Consider the following 15,773-nt stretch of genomic DNA (forward strand, 5'->3'; position numbering starts at 1 on the left):
CGCGCCGATTCCCCATGCGCCGATCAAACCGCACCATCTGGGGACCCCTCAGACAGACGCATCATCAGCCGGCCCACAGGTCAACTCAAGGTCAGGGCCTATAGAGAGAGAGGAGGAGCCGCGCAGGGCGTTGTATAGGCTGGAGAGTCACCTGTCCCGAGTCCTGCAGGACACTCTGACAAGCCACTTAGGCTTGAGTAATTCCTCTGTCAGTGTTACTGATGAGCCGGCCCACAGATGCAGGCGAGCAGAATGGCCGAGTGCGTCAACCGCGCTCGGCGAGGCATTAGTCATGATAGGCTCTGCCGTGCATATCCTCTGCATAATGTATAAGGTTTTCAATGGGAGTAATATGGGTTGTGCTCGCAGAATAAGTGAATAAGAGGAGGCTGATTGTGTTTGTGGCGAACTGGTTCTGCATGTAAATTGATGAACTACAGCAGACTGAAACATCTCGCTTGGAAACATAAAAACTAATTAAAACTCCCCAAAAACACCAACCCACACACACAAACACAAACACACACACACACAAACGCACACACACACACACTTGTACAACCTCATGCACATAATACAACAGAACTATATTTACAGAGCGAGCAGGTGCAGTTATCATCAGAATTTAATCAGTTAGTGTTTGTATAAGTGAGTGACTCCCGTTATAATGTATCTACTTCTAAACCTTTGATGTTTAGTTTATATTATAAACACAAAAACTTTGTTTATAATATAAACTATAATATAATTAAAATAATTTGTATTTTTATTATTACGTCACTGACATTTCTCCTGGTGCATTGAGGCCATCAATTATATGACTTATAAACTCGGCTGAAATGTTAGAGTATGAGTGCTTGCGTCCTTTAATGTTGTGTTTGTTGAATAACTGAACTGAATAATAAGGAACCCATCTATTTAAACATTGCTCTGCAATTGTAGAGTCTACAACTCCACTGGTGGTCTGAATTTCATTATGCTACATTTAAGGCTTTCAAGTAAACCCTGAATACGGTTAAAGGTACCCTGTGGAGCCCCACTTCAAAAAACATTTACATGCTTTAGGGATATGTTGATATTTTGCTGGTATATTACTAAGTTTATCAGACCAAACACAGCCCCCAGCCGTTCCTACCAACAGTGAGATAATAAAATATGATCCAGAAAGTCCAGTTCAGCTGATAGATCTGTAAATCCAAAGGCTTTTAGGACGACCCTGCAGAGTCTCTTATTATCTAATAAACATGGGCATTTATAGGTTGGTGGTTGTTTCATAAACCGATCACATCGAGTGTTTGTTTTCTTTTTTGCCCTTTGTTGGTTGCAAATACATTGTCACACATCTGGCTCCTGGAGTCACCAGTGTTTTTGTGTATCATGTTACCCACATATATGTAATATGTTGGACTAACTCCAACAAAACGGTTACCTGCTTATTAAAACATTGTTTCATAGTGTCAAATAAACACAAAAGTCAAATAAACACAAAAGTGGAAAAGACCTCCCTGGTTACACCATGTTTTCAACAGGCTTCCTTTAGTTGCACACACTGCCAATCACTGAACAATGTCCATTAATAGGCCCTGCTTAACACGTGCCTCAGGTGATGTGACCACAAGTTCATCAGTTCACCTCTGTCTCCATGTTTGTCTCCAGATGATCTTATCTCCCTTCCATGCTCTAAATGCAAATACAAACGTCATTTCTGTTTCCCAAGTGCAGTGTTGTTTTTAACTGGCGGAAGGCAGCGATGCACTCGCTCCTAATAAGCCTGAAATGAAAAGAAGAAAAAATATATATAAAGTAAAGGTTTGTATGAGTTAGTGCAGGTTCTTCAGTGTGGCCCAGAGCACATTTGTGTATCAACTGCTGAAACACTGTGGCCCAGAGCTGGGTCCACACAAGACTCATGCGAATGGCAGGTCTGAAAAGGGTTGTAGTTCCAGAAAGAGGTGTTCTGATTCTGCACCTAAAATTGAGGATTAATCAATCAGTTAAAATTGAATATAAAATTAAAAAGAGGAGCGATGAAGCATGCGCTGCGAGATGTGACTTTCTCGTTTTCACATTGAAAGATTCCCCCAGTGTAGAGACCCCCAGCATCTCCTTCTGTTGTAAGCAATTTCACAGCCGTCTAACTTTTGGCTTGTCTCCCCAAAAATGTAATTGCCAGCATTCACATGTACACACACACACACACACACACACACACACACACACACACACACATGCACAGGCCCATTTATCACACACCTCTTAATTACATCTGCTCATAGCCTGTCCAGAATGCTAAGTAGCTGTTGAGTATAAAGACTGGTGCCTCAGACATTTCTAGACCTCTAGCTGGTCATTAATATTCAGTCCTTTGATCCTCCCTTTAACTCTCCTCCTCTCTTCTGTAGGAATCAGACGAGCGGTGTAAAAGCCACCAGCTTGACTTCAGCTTTGACTTCAAATAAGTCCACTGAGAATTTATCATTTATGAAAAAAGTGAGCTGACTGCAGTTGACAAAACGTCCAGAGTAAGAGCGGTTAATTAAATCAGATGCTACGTCGAGGCTCACGCAGTGAGAATGCAGTTATTGATATGAAATTAAAAGGCAAATGATTCCTAAATGAGGCAGTTTTTAATATTATTATGGAAGAATAATTGCAAACAGATTTAGTTGAATACACCCATTGTTTTGGCTGAATGTTGCAATTTATTTAACAATTGTGCATGAAACTGATACGGAATTAAAAATTATTTCCAAGTTACTGAAGAGGGAGATTTATTAAAATAATTAAAATGCATGACTTCACATCCGAACCGTGCAAATGCAATTCCATCTGTATTGGCACGTGGCCCCACATCCCTTTACTGCACCTGTCCAAGGACTAACAAATGTCATCTTTATGTTATTATATCTGTCCATAATATGTACACAATACGTTCCTAGGTTTCATCTTAGAATCATACTTATATGAGGAGGTATATATGTCTCCTGCTCACTGACCGGAGGTTTTTCCCATGAACCCACTGTGACGCTCTAAGGTGGGGGTGCGAATCCTTTTTCTTAACACATTCTCTAGAGTCATGCACAGGCAAGGTCAGTAATTCTTTTGTTCTATCACACTAAAACCAAATAGAGTGGCCGGTGTTCTGGTTTTAAATGGCATCAAAACTGGGAATGAAGTGATGTGTCCTTCAGTGTTTCTTATATATTTCACACTATAGCAGTAATCTTCTATGCAGTGGTGCTTCAAGACAAAGTGACAGTTTGGAAAAATTTGACTTTGTCTGGTTTAGCAGCTTCACAGGAGCAACAAGGCTCCATCACTAATTCTACTTCTTTTTGAGGTTTCAGCTTCTTAGCTGTTAGCTCACTTATCGTAAAGCTTCTCTGCATAATATCGTCTGTGTCAGAATCTGTCATGCGAGAGCTGCTTGATGGACATCAAACTGCACTGAAAAGAGTTTTAACTTAATCCAAGAACATTTGTCCTTGTAACGTATCCACTGCATTTCTCCAGCTGCAATGATGATGAGATTTAACTTCGTCATCACTGGGATCATCTTTCTAGATTTTTGTCCAGTTCTCTTGGAAAGCACAGCATTCCACAGTCACTTCTTTTTTATCTAAACAGTCTCCAAAGGTCCCGTTCACACCTGGCATTAACATCCGTCCTGAGAGATCCCATCACAAGAGGCCAGCATTAAGTGTTCACATCTTTTAAAAGGGGTCCGGAATGTGTCTCCTGTGGCCACTTGTGAGGGCATCTCAATTCCCTGCTCAACATGCAAATTAACACGTACATCATTTGTGTTAGTTAAGACCAAACAATGTTGTTTTGAGACATTTGTGTTTACAGATGTGTCTGATGTCACAATGTGTGTTGGCATGAGCGAGCAAAAGAGACGTAGAGAGACGAGTCAGGAGAGTCTGAAGGAATCTTGTGCAGCGTTGATGAAAACTAGTTAGTTACTAAAGATTTGCTTTTTTGTATTTCAGAGTCTTGTGGTCTAGAGGCCAGATGTTGCCCGCCCTGCTCTTAGAAGACAGAAAGATAAAAGATTGTGACTCTTGAAAGCATTTTGGATGCATTTTTGAACATATTGGCCCCATTGGGAGCCCCCAGCCTGGTATAAACTGATACTAAAAAGCCAAATCTCATTTGATGTGAAAACCGATCTGTTTGGTGTAATGTGCAGCTTTGTTCTGCCAGCTTTCCATCCACCGCTACTTTCCTCTGCTCAGTATTCTGAGTACAAACATTCTGCTTTCAGAGATATGACATTTAGTCTCAGTCACTGGTAATGGATGCATTAACATAGTATCACACACATGCACACACACAAACACACACACACGCACTAAACTAATGATTCGCATTTCTCTGTTGCCAGGAAACGGACTCTGGGGTTTACACCTGCCTGGCTTCCAGCTCCAGTGGAGAGACAAGTTGGAGTGGAGTGCTCACAGTCAAAGGTAAATGGTCTCTGTTTGATTTTCATTACATGCAAATGAAAGCTCTATGGGCTGGAAATGCATAACAACATGGAGATGTAGAATATAATACCAACAAATTCAGGCTGTAAAGAAGGAGTGTATAAAAGCTGTAATGATTATTATCACCTGTCTATTTCTCCTCTGTAATTAATTTGGGTAAAGCCACTGTGTGACAATTTTACTGTTTTAAGTAGCTGCAGGGAACTTATCATTGACACATTAAAATGTGACTGCAGATAAGAAGATTCCTTAATGTGTAATTTTTACTCAGAAAATGTCAGACTGAGGAGATAATGCTTTTTGTGACTGTTTAATTGATGGCCAAGTATAGGAAAGTCTAATGAAAGCACTTAAACTCCTGCTAGTGCCGAGGCCGTTACCGGGCCGACTGTAAATACCAGAGTCTGTCGGGTGGTTGAGTGTGAAGCACGATGTTGTTGAAAGAAAAAGAGCAAACACTTTCCTCCAGGTAATAAAGGTCAAAATGTGCTATGTAGCTATGAAGACATACTAATGTGGCTTCAAGCACACCCTCAATCTACTGACAGCGCACTGTGAGGCTTTGCCCTTTTTAAACCCTCCACATCAGCCATTAGCACATAACATATTTGAAGAGATATCATTAGTGGCTTTAAATGAAGGAGTTATGACTTAACAAGCTGCTCTCTGACACCTAAGTTTGTTATTTGACTATTAGCTACGTAATGGTTTGTTAAGATCTAATAGTTGTTGTGAAAAGCAAAATTGTGAAGGCTGCAGTGAGGAGCTCAGCCTGCGGCGAGGGTGATGCAAATGTTCAGTCAACATTAGTGGGATTAGAGAGAGTACATTATGAAGCGTTTCTGCTAAAGGCGAATGTCGCAGTGTAATCAAATTGGCCCCCTCCTCCTCCTCTGTCGTCCTCCCCACCACCACCCAGAGAGCGCTGATTCGTCAACGGTTCAGACCACAGAGCCCTTCCAGCTGCCGGGTCCTCCACACAAACCCATCGTCACCGACGTGTCCAAGAACAGCGTCTCCCTGACCTGGCAGCCCAACGCCCACGAGGGAGGAGCTGCTGTCACCTCCTACATCATAGAGGCCTTCAGGTGAGTTTAGCAGATCTGAGCTACATCAAAAGCAGTTGATATTTCTGTACATGTTACTGGTTGTCAAGGACAAATGAGACTTTGAAGTTAGGGGCCCTTCAGTATTCTTACATTCAGTCCAAACTTGAAATTTTACTCAACTGCTATGCTTTGTCAGGAGAGAAAAAGCATAGAAAGTCCAGGATAATGAAAAGCGCTCCCAGTGATAGACATGTGGAACTGCTCTGTCTTTTCTGTCCTCTATGGCCGTTCTAGACACTCATGAACCTTAATTCACCTCAGCGGAAACCTTCATGTGCTATCAGTTGAGAGGAAGTTCACCTTGGAACGGGGGGGGCAGGCAGATTTAGCAGAGCGGGATAGTTGGCTGTATGGGTGGGAGTGGGCCTCCAGATGAAGATAGGCAGCATTATGCTGAAATGGGTCCTTCCAATTTGATAAAGAGGGGAACACCGGCGCAGCCTAATCAGATCCAGACGCACACTGTGGCCCGTGGCTGCAGCTGAGCGTTTCCAAGTAACGCACACGGATTCTTTATAAAGCAGCTGGAGGGGACCACTGGGATGTTTGCAATAACATTTCCTTGCCTGAGGTGTTAGGGTTTGTTTGTGGGAAAACAAGGAAGAGAGAGGGTTGGCGTGCGACGTGCGTGTGTGCATTTGCGTTCGTGCGTGTGTGTTTGTGTGTGCAAAAGCAGCGTGTATATTAGTATATTTAACATACAAAGACAGCCTTCACTTTCTCTCTTTTGGGGGCCACAGCCTTGTGAGGGGATGTGTGAACTCCCTCTCAGCATCTCCTCCCTCAAAGTTACCTTGACAGCAGTGCTGGTGCAGGGCAGACTGAACACACACACGGTTGTACATCTATCTCAGTGAGGACATTCATTGGCATAATGCTTTCCCTAGCCCCCTTACCCTAACCACAATTTAATCCCTTACCCTAACCTGAACCCAATTCTAACCCTTGAACCAAGTCTTAACCCTGAACAGCCCATTAAAAGTGGAACAGAAAGGGAGTTCTCACAAATATATCGGTACAAGTACACACACACACACACAGACACACATGCACAATGAATATTCATGAGTCGTTCCCATCTTCGGCCTAATTGTGCAGTTCAGTGCTGAACCTGGTGCACCACAATCCCCCTCAGTACCCTTGGGTTAAATCTAAAGTATTGAACAAATGGTTGGGGAGGGTTTTGTCACTGCTGCTCTGTTTCGTGGTGACAATAAATTCGGAGAGAAAAGGGGAGACGGGATGAAAAAGGGGGTTTGAGGGCTGGTGGGACAGTGCGTCAGGGGAAGTGCCACAAAGCCAAGAGCCCTCATAGCCTCACAGTGTTATTCATCAGGGCAGCATCTTGTATCATTTGAAGGAAATCTTCCAGCAAGCAAAAACTTCTGTGGGCCGCGCAGCTTTGCTCACATCTGCTATTGTTTACCAGATTACAAATATTAGAGGAAGCCAAAAATAGATGCTGCCATCGCCTTGAGATCTCCCCATGCACTGGTTTATAATTGTGTAGCTGCACATCAAATGAGCAGCGCAAAGCAACTCCTTAATGCAGTATGAAAGTGGTGCAGAGCCACACACAGCCTTACCAAGTACTCAACAGTGCACTTTAATAAGCAGTGCTGCAATACTGTGTGACTTAACCAAGAGCCTATTTCTCAGAATATGTATGTATATATAAATTAGTTTGATTAAACCACAATACAAGACAAGTAATACATGAACGCAGATGAAAACAGCAAAGGAAAAGTCAGCTCAGACACTGAACACACAATTGCGTTGTAGTTGTTAAAATGAGTTGTGAAAGAACTGCATATGTGTCCAGTCTCCAATCAGAGTTGTGCAACAAGCTGCAGGGATGCATTTCCATTCTCTCAGTTTTAACTGAGAACACAGAATGAGGTACTTCACTTGAGTATTTTCCTTTTCTTCCTGGCTCTTTAAACTACACAGCATTTCCAAGGGAGCCATTTAACAATGATTTGTCCCATGCAGCTATCGGTTGCTGTAAAACATATGAGGAGCTTCTAAAATGTGATGCTGTGTTTAGACTATCCAAGAAACTCCCCAACAGTAAACACAATTAGAACTTTAAGGAATACTCAAAGGTACATTTTCTTTATGCTGTACTGTACATGGTGTGTCGACCAAGCCAAGACATAGAGGTGACACAAGTACCTGTGTCGTATTTAGAAAACTGAACTGAGTTTTTTCTTTCTTTCTACCCTTTCACAGCCAATCAGCAGGCAGCACGTGGCAGACCGTAGCCGACATGGTCAAGATGGAAACGCACACAATCACCGGTCTTCTCCCAAACACCATCTACCTGTTCATTGTCCGAGCCGTCAACGCTTACGGCCTCAGCGATCCGAGCCCCATCTCTGAGCCCGTCAGAACACAAGGTCAGTCTGCGAACCTCCCACAGCAAACAAAACAACACAACTGTGAAGATCTCCACAGTGTGTGCCCACCTGCTCAGCAGCAGAGTGAATATGTGTGTGTTTCCACTCAGATGTGAGTCCTACAGGTCAGGGAGTGGACCACAGGCAGGTGCAGAGGGAGCTGGGAGAGGTGGCTGTTCAGCTTCAAGAGCCTGTCACGCTAACAACTGCCTCCATCAGAGTGTCCTGGACCGTGAGTTATTCAAAACCTCTGTTGTACATGGAGATGGGGCATAAGAGGGCAAAGTTAGCGTTAGGTAAAGGATAAATGAACCATGCATCTCATTCTGTCTTTGTCATTTCCCCCCGGCGGCTGCCACACTCTATCCATCAAGGTGGACCGTCAGTCTCAGTACGTCCAGGGCTACCGTCTCTTCTACAGACCCAGCGGTGGATCCTGGCTCCTCCAGGACATCAACTCCCCCTCCGAGCGCAGCACTGTCCTCTCCAGCCTGCTCAAAGGAACCGAGTACGAGATAAAGATCCGCCCCTATTTCGACGAATTTCAGGGCAAGGACAGCCGAACGCTACTGGTCCGAACCACGGAAGAAGGTATGAAAACTGATCTAATCTGGGTCTGTGTCTGACAAAAAATTATTTAATAAGCTCGGCCAGGTTTTCTTTGACATTGTGGGGCCTTGAAAAATGGCTTCTCATTAGCCTGTATGGCACGGCATAAGTCTCAGTAATGTTATCTGATTATAGGGTTAATTTTCTATCCTCATCTCCATCCTGACCCAGCCTGAGGTCCTCAGAGGATTGATATTGGTTGATGTAGATTAAAACAAGAGAGCAGATGTCTTTTTATTGCCTGAATAGCTTATTCTACCAAAGAAAAACGTTATCAACCTTTAAAGACAGTCACTAAAACTTTATTCCACACTGATACAGCTCAGATAAATGTTTCCTTACTTGCATTTTACATGTAGTCACTTCTATTGTCTGGAGTATTATCATTTGTGCAGTCATTGTTACCACGTCTGAGTATTCTGATGACATGACATCTCTTACAGTCCCCAGTGCCCCGCCCAGAGCTGTCACAGTGGCAACGGTGAAGCTAAGCAACAGCTCCAGCATCAGCGTCTCCTGGGAGCCTCCGCCCAGCGAGATGCAGAACGGCATCATTCAGGAGTACAAGGTAAAAAACATCACGACTGGGTTTAGTCCCACAATGAAAACGCTGCATTTCAAGCAGAATATGCACTGTACTTAAAGTGCAAAATATTGAAATGAATTACATGTTTACAAATCACAAAACGTGATGTAGAATAGAGGAAGTAGGGCGTTATGGACGATGGTGGATAGCGTGATTCAACCTCTGGAATGTTTCGTTCAATTGTGGTACATTCACAAATAAAACCTTGTCAAACGAAAAGAGAAATGTGTGCAGTGTTTTTAAAACTTCAAACGTAGAGCAGGTCACACTGGTTAGTGGTCAGGTTGAAGGACTATTGTATATTTAACAGTGGGAACATCTCACTCTGCTTTGATGTCCTTTTGAATAGATTAGATTATTGCAGTCTATAATAAACTGTTTCATCAGGGAAGGAAACTGGGAAATACACCCTGAGCTTTGGAGTATAGATAGATATAATAATGCGTTCCAAAAACCAATCTGAGACCGGAAGCATCTTCAACTGTGTGTATTCCAACAGGTTTGGTGTGTGGGCAGCGGTGGAGTCAACCTGACACGCTACTCCATCAACAGGACGGTGGACGGACACACGTTGTCCACGGCGCTGAGCGGCCTGATGCCCGGGGTGCTCTACCAGGTGGAGGTGGCAGCGGTGACCAGCGCTGGCGTCGGCACTCGCAGTCAACCCGTGTCTGTCCTCATCAGTGAGTCCACGATAAATTAGACAATAAGAGTGGATCAAGATGCAGATGTAATAGAGACCAGCGTGTCTCTATGCGATGCCTGCTGATCCATCACTTTGGTCCAGACTGAAACACCTTATCATCTATTTCATTGATGAACGTAAAATTGTTTACAAATGTTCATGGTGACCAGAGGATGAACCTTATCGGCTTTGGTGTTCCTCTCACTTTTCCTTTTTGTGCAACCATGAGGCTAACATGTTAGGTTTTGAGTAAAATGTCTCGGCTGCCAACTAATGGATGGATTTCTGTGACATTTGATATAAATGTTGTTTCTTGGAGGGCAACTCTTAATGATATCAGATCAAATGTAATCAAATACAAATAAAAATTTTACAGGTACACAACTTTGAAATGTCAAAGGTCCAGGAAGGTTAGATTTCAGTCCAATTTCAGTTATGAAAACTGCAGATTTCTTCATTTTTGTGGCATTACTCTGAGGACTAATTCAAAAAGATTGCTTTGGTGTTGTACTGACATTTTGCCTTTTCATGATGTCCATCTGCTCCACTGAAAATGATGCATGCTGCACTGCAGAGGAGTATATCTCACACTACTCCTCCTTTTGTGCACATTTTCTACACTAATTGTGGATGGCTACTAGCAAACCAGTCGTTTTAGTTTGTTAAACTGATCTCCTGACTACTGGAGCTTTTCTTAAGATGACGTGATGAAAGAGTCACTTGTAATTAGTCCAGTTTCTCATTGCCTTTTGGTCCAAGATTTCAAGCAGATCCTTCCTCAGGTCAAACTTTTAATTTGTCCATCGTTTTTGTTTATATACAGTGGGGACTTGAGCTCAAAGCGTTGCTGTGTTCTCCGTCAGTTCTTCCTTTTCATCTTGTTTTGCCCCCACCTCTCCTCCTGTCTCCTTCCCCCCAGAGCTGCCAGCTGAACAGCCCTCTATGCCAGGCGGCGGAAGCAGCGGTGGTACCAGCGACAGCGGCGAGGAGAGCAGCGTAAGTCTGGCAGAGCAGATTACCGACGTGGTCAAGCAGCCGGCGTTCATCGCGGGCATTGGCGGAGCCTGCTGGGTCATCCTCATGGGCTTCAGTGTCTGGATCTACTGCAGGCGCAAGAAGAGGAAGGAGCTGAGCCACTACGCCGCCTCCTTCGCCTACACACCAGCAGGTCAGACAGGATGATCATGATGTGGAATGATTTGTTGTCACTGACCTGAGGCTGTCCGCTGTCTGAAGTGATATTTCACACTTTCCACAGTCATGAGAATGACCCAAAGTGGAAATCAAACAGCTGCCAAAGGCATTTTATATTTACATGCTTTTTTAAAGCCTGTAATTTTTATTTTACCGCATGAGTGATTTTACTTCTCTTCATCACTCTCTTCTTCTCTTTGCAGTTGGTTTCCCTCATGGAGATGGTTCAGGACTCAACGGAAGGTAATGAAATAATATCTCACATTTAAATCCTTCCCTATTTAAAATCCTCATTGAGCGTCCTGATAGCTGTCTCCACAAGCAGCCTTCCCTTTCCTGCTCCTTCTGTTTCCATCTGGATAGTCGCTAGTGTTGCACTGTTTCCTGCCATTTCCTAAATTAATGCCTGAATGTCTCTGTAGACCCGGCGTGCTGGGAGGCAACATGGGCAACTACCCGTGGTTGGCAGACTCTTGGCCGACCACCAACCTTGTCCACAGTGGTAAAGAGGCCGTCAACTGCTGCACCACCAACCACGACACGGCTGAGAGATACTACAATGGTAGGATGCTGCTTAGAGACACTTGCCTGGTAGATACAGTACCTGATTGTCTGTTTTCGTGTTGCTGTCCTCATGTGATCACTGCTGTGGAAGATTTTCTCACGAGATTAAAACATCATCGGGCATTGGTGATAAATAGAATTATTCAGTGTGACCAAATAAGGTGAAACACTGAGAAAGCAAGAAAACAATGTGTTTAATATACCTTTCATCTCTGTGCAGAAGCTGGAATATCCAACTACTTGAATCAGACAGAGAAGTACAGCATGGGAGGCTCCACTGAAGGTCCCATCTACAGCACCATAGACGCAACCAACGAGGAACTGCACAACTTCACCTACGCCCAGCACACCTCTACCACCCCGTACGCCTCCACCTCCATCATGCCCTTCACTACCCAGACGCAGACACCGGTCCTTGGTCCTGAGCAGCCGGATGAGGGACACTGGATAATCCAGCCGGGGACCTCTGGAGCTCAGTACGCCCAGCCGGACCGCTGCAACGGTGAGGAGGCACTGCAAACTAAACTGACCAATCCCTGCCCCCAGTACCAGCTTCTAAGTGAATTCCAGTAGTTTTGCGTTTTCCAGCATTGCATCAAGACTATGAAGATTATTTTAAAAAAAATCCATCTCTCTTCTTCAGCTTTTATTTGACTTCCTGCTCATATTCATTTTTTATCATTTTTTCTATCTTAACTTGAGCTGGAATTAGTCAATAAGTTGATCGATAGACAAGGCGACTATTTGATTATCAACTCATTATATAAGTAAAAAGTAGAGATGTTCCAGTTTCTCAATTGTGAGGAATCTTAATATTTGAGGGTTTTCAACTGATGATAGGATTAAACAAATGAACCGTGAATTGGGATATTTCTTTAACAGACACTTTTGATGTCAACTTTAATGTCAATAGTATTTATAAAGCACATTTAAAACAACTTGGTTGATCAAAGTGCTTTACAAAGTAAGAGGTACAACAACAAAAAAACATAACACACAATACATAAAATAATCAAAATACAATAGTAAAAATAAATACGATAAATCAAAACAGAACAAAATCAAATCTGCTGGGATAAAAACATTCTCAACTTGAAAAGACGGCCAAAGAGAAGAGATGATTTGAAGTGTGCTAGGAAGGAGGCCGGTCTAATATGGAGTGTAAAGCTGTTCACACAAGTTTTGGGCAATACTGCAAAAGCTTGATCGCCTCTGGTTATAAGTCCAGGAGCCGCTGGGTGGCTGACCTCAGCTCTCTAGCTGGAGTGTGAACATGAAGGAGTTCAGCTAGGCAAGGCGGTGCCAGTCCATTCTGAGAGTTAAAAGTTAACAATCAAATTTCAAAATCGATCTTTTGACGAACAGGAAGCCAGTGGAGGGAGTGCAACACAGGTGTTACATGGTCCCTCTTTTTCTTTCCTCTCAGGAGGAGAGCCGTAAAATATTGAATCGATTAGCTGAGAAAGTAATCACTGATTGTTCAGGTATGAAAATAATTTGATTGAATTGTCTTAGCATCAGTGCTTTACAGAGGATAAAGGAGGTTTATTCAAAGGTCAAATGAAAACAGCCTGTTTATATGTTCTCATTATGTTTGCCTGATCTCAGAGCCATTTTAATATCTTTCAGCCACAGGCATGATGGGATACGCATCATGTCGAGTCCATGATAAATCCGCTTGTGTGACAAATTATCATCTTCAAGTGGTTTATCATGTTCCTCTCTCTGTCTGTGTTGTAGGTAAGCCCAGACAGAAGGCGATGGGGAAGGCGGTCAAAACCCCATCTCTGACCTGGATGGAGTCATTGCCCCCACCGCCCCCAGTTGAGGAGTTGGAACAGAGTGAGCAGGAAGACCAGCTCCCAGAACACGAGGACATGGACTTAGGGTGAGTCAGACTTAATCTTTATAAATGAGGAAGTCATCATTCAGACTTACTGTCACTTCTGACTGGCTCATGAAGTATCAGACCATTGTACTCCTTTGTTTTTTCTGCCGCCAGCTTTTACAACTAAATTATCTCAACCTTGGGCAACTGCTTTAGCGATTTAGCTGTTTTTCGGCCTCTTAAAACACGTTTAGCTGTGTTCCTCTTTACCGGTCGCTAACTGCAACCTCAGGGCAAAACCATTACTGAGTAGCACACTCATAGCAGTGATCCCACCCAAGTGCAAGTTTAGCATCCTGTAGTTCTGCCAACGGCAAGGCCCTCTTGCATCAAGTCGAGTCTGAAAGAACAGCATTAAAAACAGGTATCCCTCAGCAGTATCTCTTAGGAACCCATGAGGAGAGGAAGCCATTGCATGAGCAGGCTGTAACCCTCTTCTCTGTCGGTTGTAGCTCGGACGAGGAGTGGTGTCCCCCCCTCCCTGAGAGGACCTACCTGATAGAGGGCTGCGAGGAGGGGCCCTCGCCACCGCAGAGAAACAACGCCTGCTCTCCGGCCACTTCCTACAGTCACCAGTCGACCGCCACTCTCACCCCGTCGCCCCATGAAGAGGCCCGGGCCCCCCATGACCTCCCCCGCCTCAACCAACTTGAGAGCCAGCAGCTGGCACGGTATGTAAATGGTCAGGGCCGTGGATGGGCACCTAATGGCTGTGCTTACGAATTAATCCATTGTATGACGATTTTTGTAAATTTCAGCAATTATACTAACGTTGGCTGTTCCCATTCAGTTGTATTAGCCACTGTTTAGTGTCAGACACTGTAGCTGCAAATTTTCATCACCATTTCTCGAGGAAAAACACAGCATTGCATCCAATTGGTTTATTTTGTCTTTTTTACATAAATCATATCCATGGATCCACATGCACTATATTCAAGGGCCAGATGGGCTAGATGTTAAATAACCATTTAAATAGGAATGGAGCAGAATGCATTGAAACTCATTTAGGGGAAGGCAGGAAAAGTCTTCCACCAGCAAATAAACGCTGCACTTTCCCCTGTAACATCGACCTCACTCTGAAGCAAAGATTTCACTTCTGATTTGCTCTCTCCAGTAACACGTTGCCCTTATTTCCCATAGCAGAAGGTTACCCTGCGGTCCAGTGCCAGTTCCCCAGGCGCCAAGCCCGTCATTCACCCAGTCCAACCCCAACCTCTCAGGCCAACAGCATCACGGCTCATCAGAGGTTGGCACGCTGCAGTGCCAGAGTCCTGCCCATCGCTGCCTCCACAGCCAGGGGCCGGCTCTGAATGAAGACCCCAGCAGCACCACTACACCCGGTAAAGTGACTTGCGGCGCCTTGTCCTCACACACACAGACACAAGCCTCCACGCAACACACACACTCAGCGAGCAAGGTCATGTATGAACATACACATATGCATTCAGTTTGTCATTTCAACAATCCACATGCATCAAACACATCAAAGCACTGCCGTCTGTTCAAACACTGCCTGATGCTTTCCCTCTTTGTCACACAGTGCACAGCCGCTCGTCCCCAGCAGACACTCCTCCCAGTCAGAAATCACGAGTGAAAAAAAAGGTGTCGAAGAGCTCAGCATTCAGAAGAGACATACAAGGAGGTGAGTGGGTTTGAGTTTGGATTCAAAGAAGTTCACTCCAGGGACAGGGGGGCCTTCATGTTTTTCAGTATTGACATTTTCTCAAATTCAGAGTGTGTTATCAAACCCACAGGGAACAGCCCCTAATTACGATATTATTTTGCCTGACCATGACAGTGACACTGCTGGAGGACAGCTGTATATCAAATGTTCTCAGTAGCTGAATATGCAGCACAACTGCAAAAGACAAAATCCTGGCTATAGTATTTTCCTTTTAATATTTATTGTTTGTCAGAGATTGAAGAGAAATGCAGTTTACTAATATAACACACACACACACACACACACACACACACACACAGCTACACCATCTGTGACCAAATAATTACGATTCTGTTTCAAAGATGTGTGGCTCATCTCCCTGATTATCGACATAAATCTGATTTGTAATCGTAGTTTACACACTCTGATTTTCTCCACACACCATATGTTTAGCAGATAGCTACCGCTCCGTGGTGGATAAGATGATAATCTAAAGTCGCACTGCTTTGTTGATGCATCAACCTTGAACCAAATTAAACCGTGCGTGGCTGAATGTGACCCGCATGTTCATAACTGTAATTTGAGC

At 43.9% G+C, this 15,773-nt stretch overlaps 1 protein-coding gene across 2 annotated transcripts in view; it reads left to right on the forward strand.

Annotated features, from left to right (window-relative positions):
- The window catches only part of robo3 (roundabout, axon guidance receptor, homolog 3 (Drosophila)), an 82,056-nt gene that overhangs the window by 61,631 nt on the left and 4,652 nt on the right, over positions 1-15,773 (forward strand). The window contains exons 10-24 of one of the 2 annotated variants that reach the window (XM_062406796.1): positions 4,388-4,469; positions 5,410-5,578; positions 7,832-7,998; positions 8,109-8,230; positions 8,373-8,589; positions 9,051-9,175; positions 9,693-9,876; positions 10,798-11,046; positions 11,276-11,315; positions 11,495-11,634; positions 11,857-12,138; positions 13,377-13,524; positions 13,977-14,195; positions 14,665-14,864; positions 15,065-15,166. In XM_062406796.1, coding sequence (XP_062262780.1) covers positions 4,388-4,469; positions 5,410-5,578; positions 7,832-7,998; positions 8,109-8,230; positions 8,373-8,589; positions 9,051-9,175; positions 9,693-9,876; positions 10,798-11,046; positions 11,276-11,315; positions 11,495-11,634; positions 11,857-12,138; positions 13,377-13,524; positions 13,977-14,195; positions 14,665-14,864; positions 15,065-15,166 — 2,446 coding nt within the window. The remainder of the gene's footprint in view (positions 1-4,387; positions 4,470-5,409; positions 5,579-7,831; positions 7,999-8,108; positions 8,231-8,372; positions 8,590-9,050; positions 9,176-9,692; positions 9,877-10,797; positions 11,047-11,275; positions 11,316-11,494; positions 11,635-11,856; positions 12,139-13,376; positions 13,525-13,976; positions 14,196-14,664; positions 14,865-15,064; positions 15,167-15,773) is intronic. The other variant, XM_062406797.1, reaches the window with a different exon arrangement.

Source organism: Platichthys flesus, chromosome 15 (genome assembly GCF_949316205.1).
Source record: "Platichthys flesus chromosome 15, fPlaFle2.1, whole genome shotgun sequence".
In the NCBI taxonomy this organism is placed as follows: domain Eukaryota; kingdom Metazoa; phylum Chordata; class Actinopteri; order Pleuronectiformes; family Pleuronectidae; genus Platichthys; species Platichthys flesus.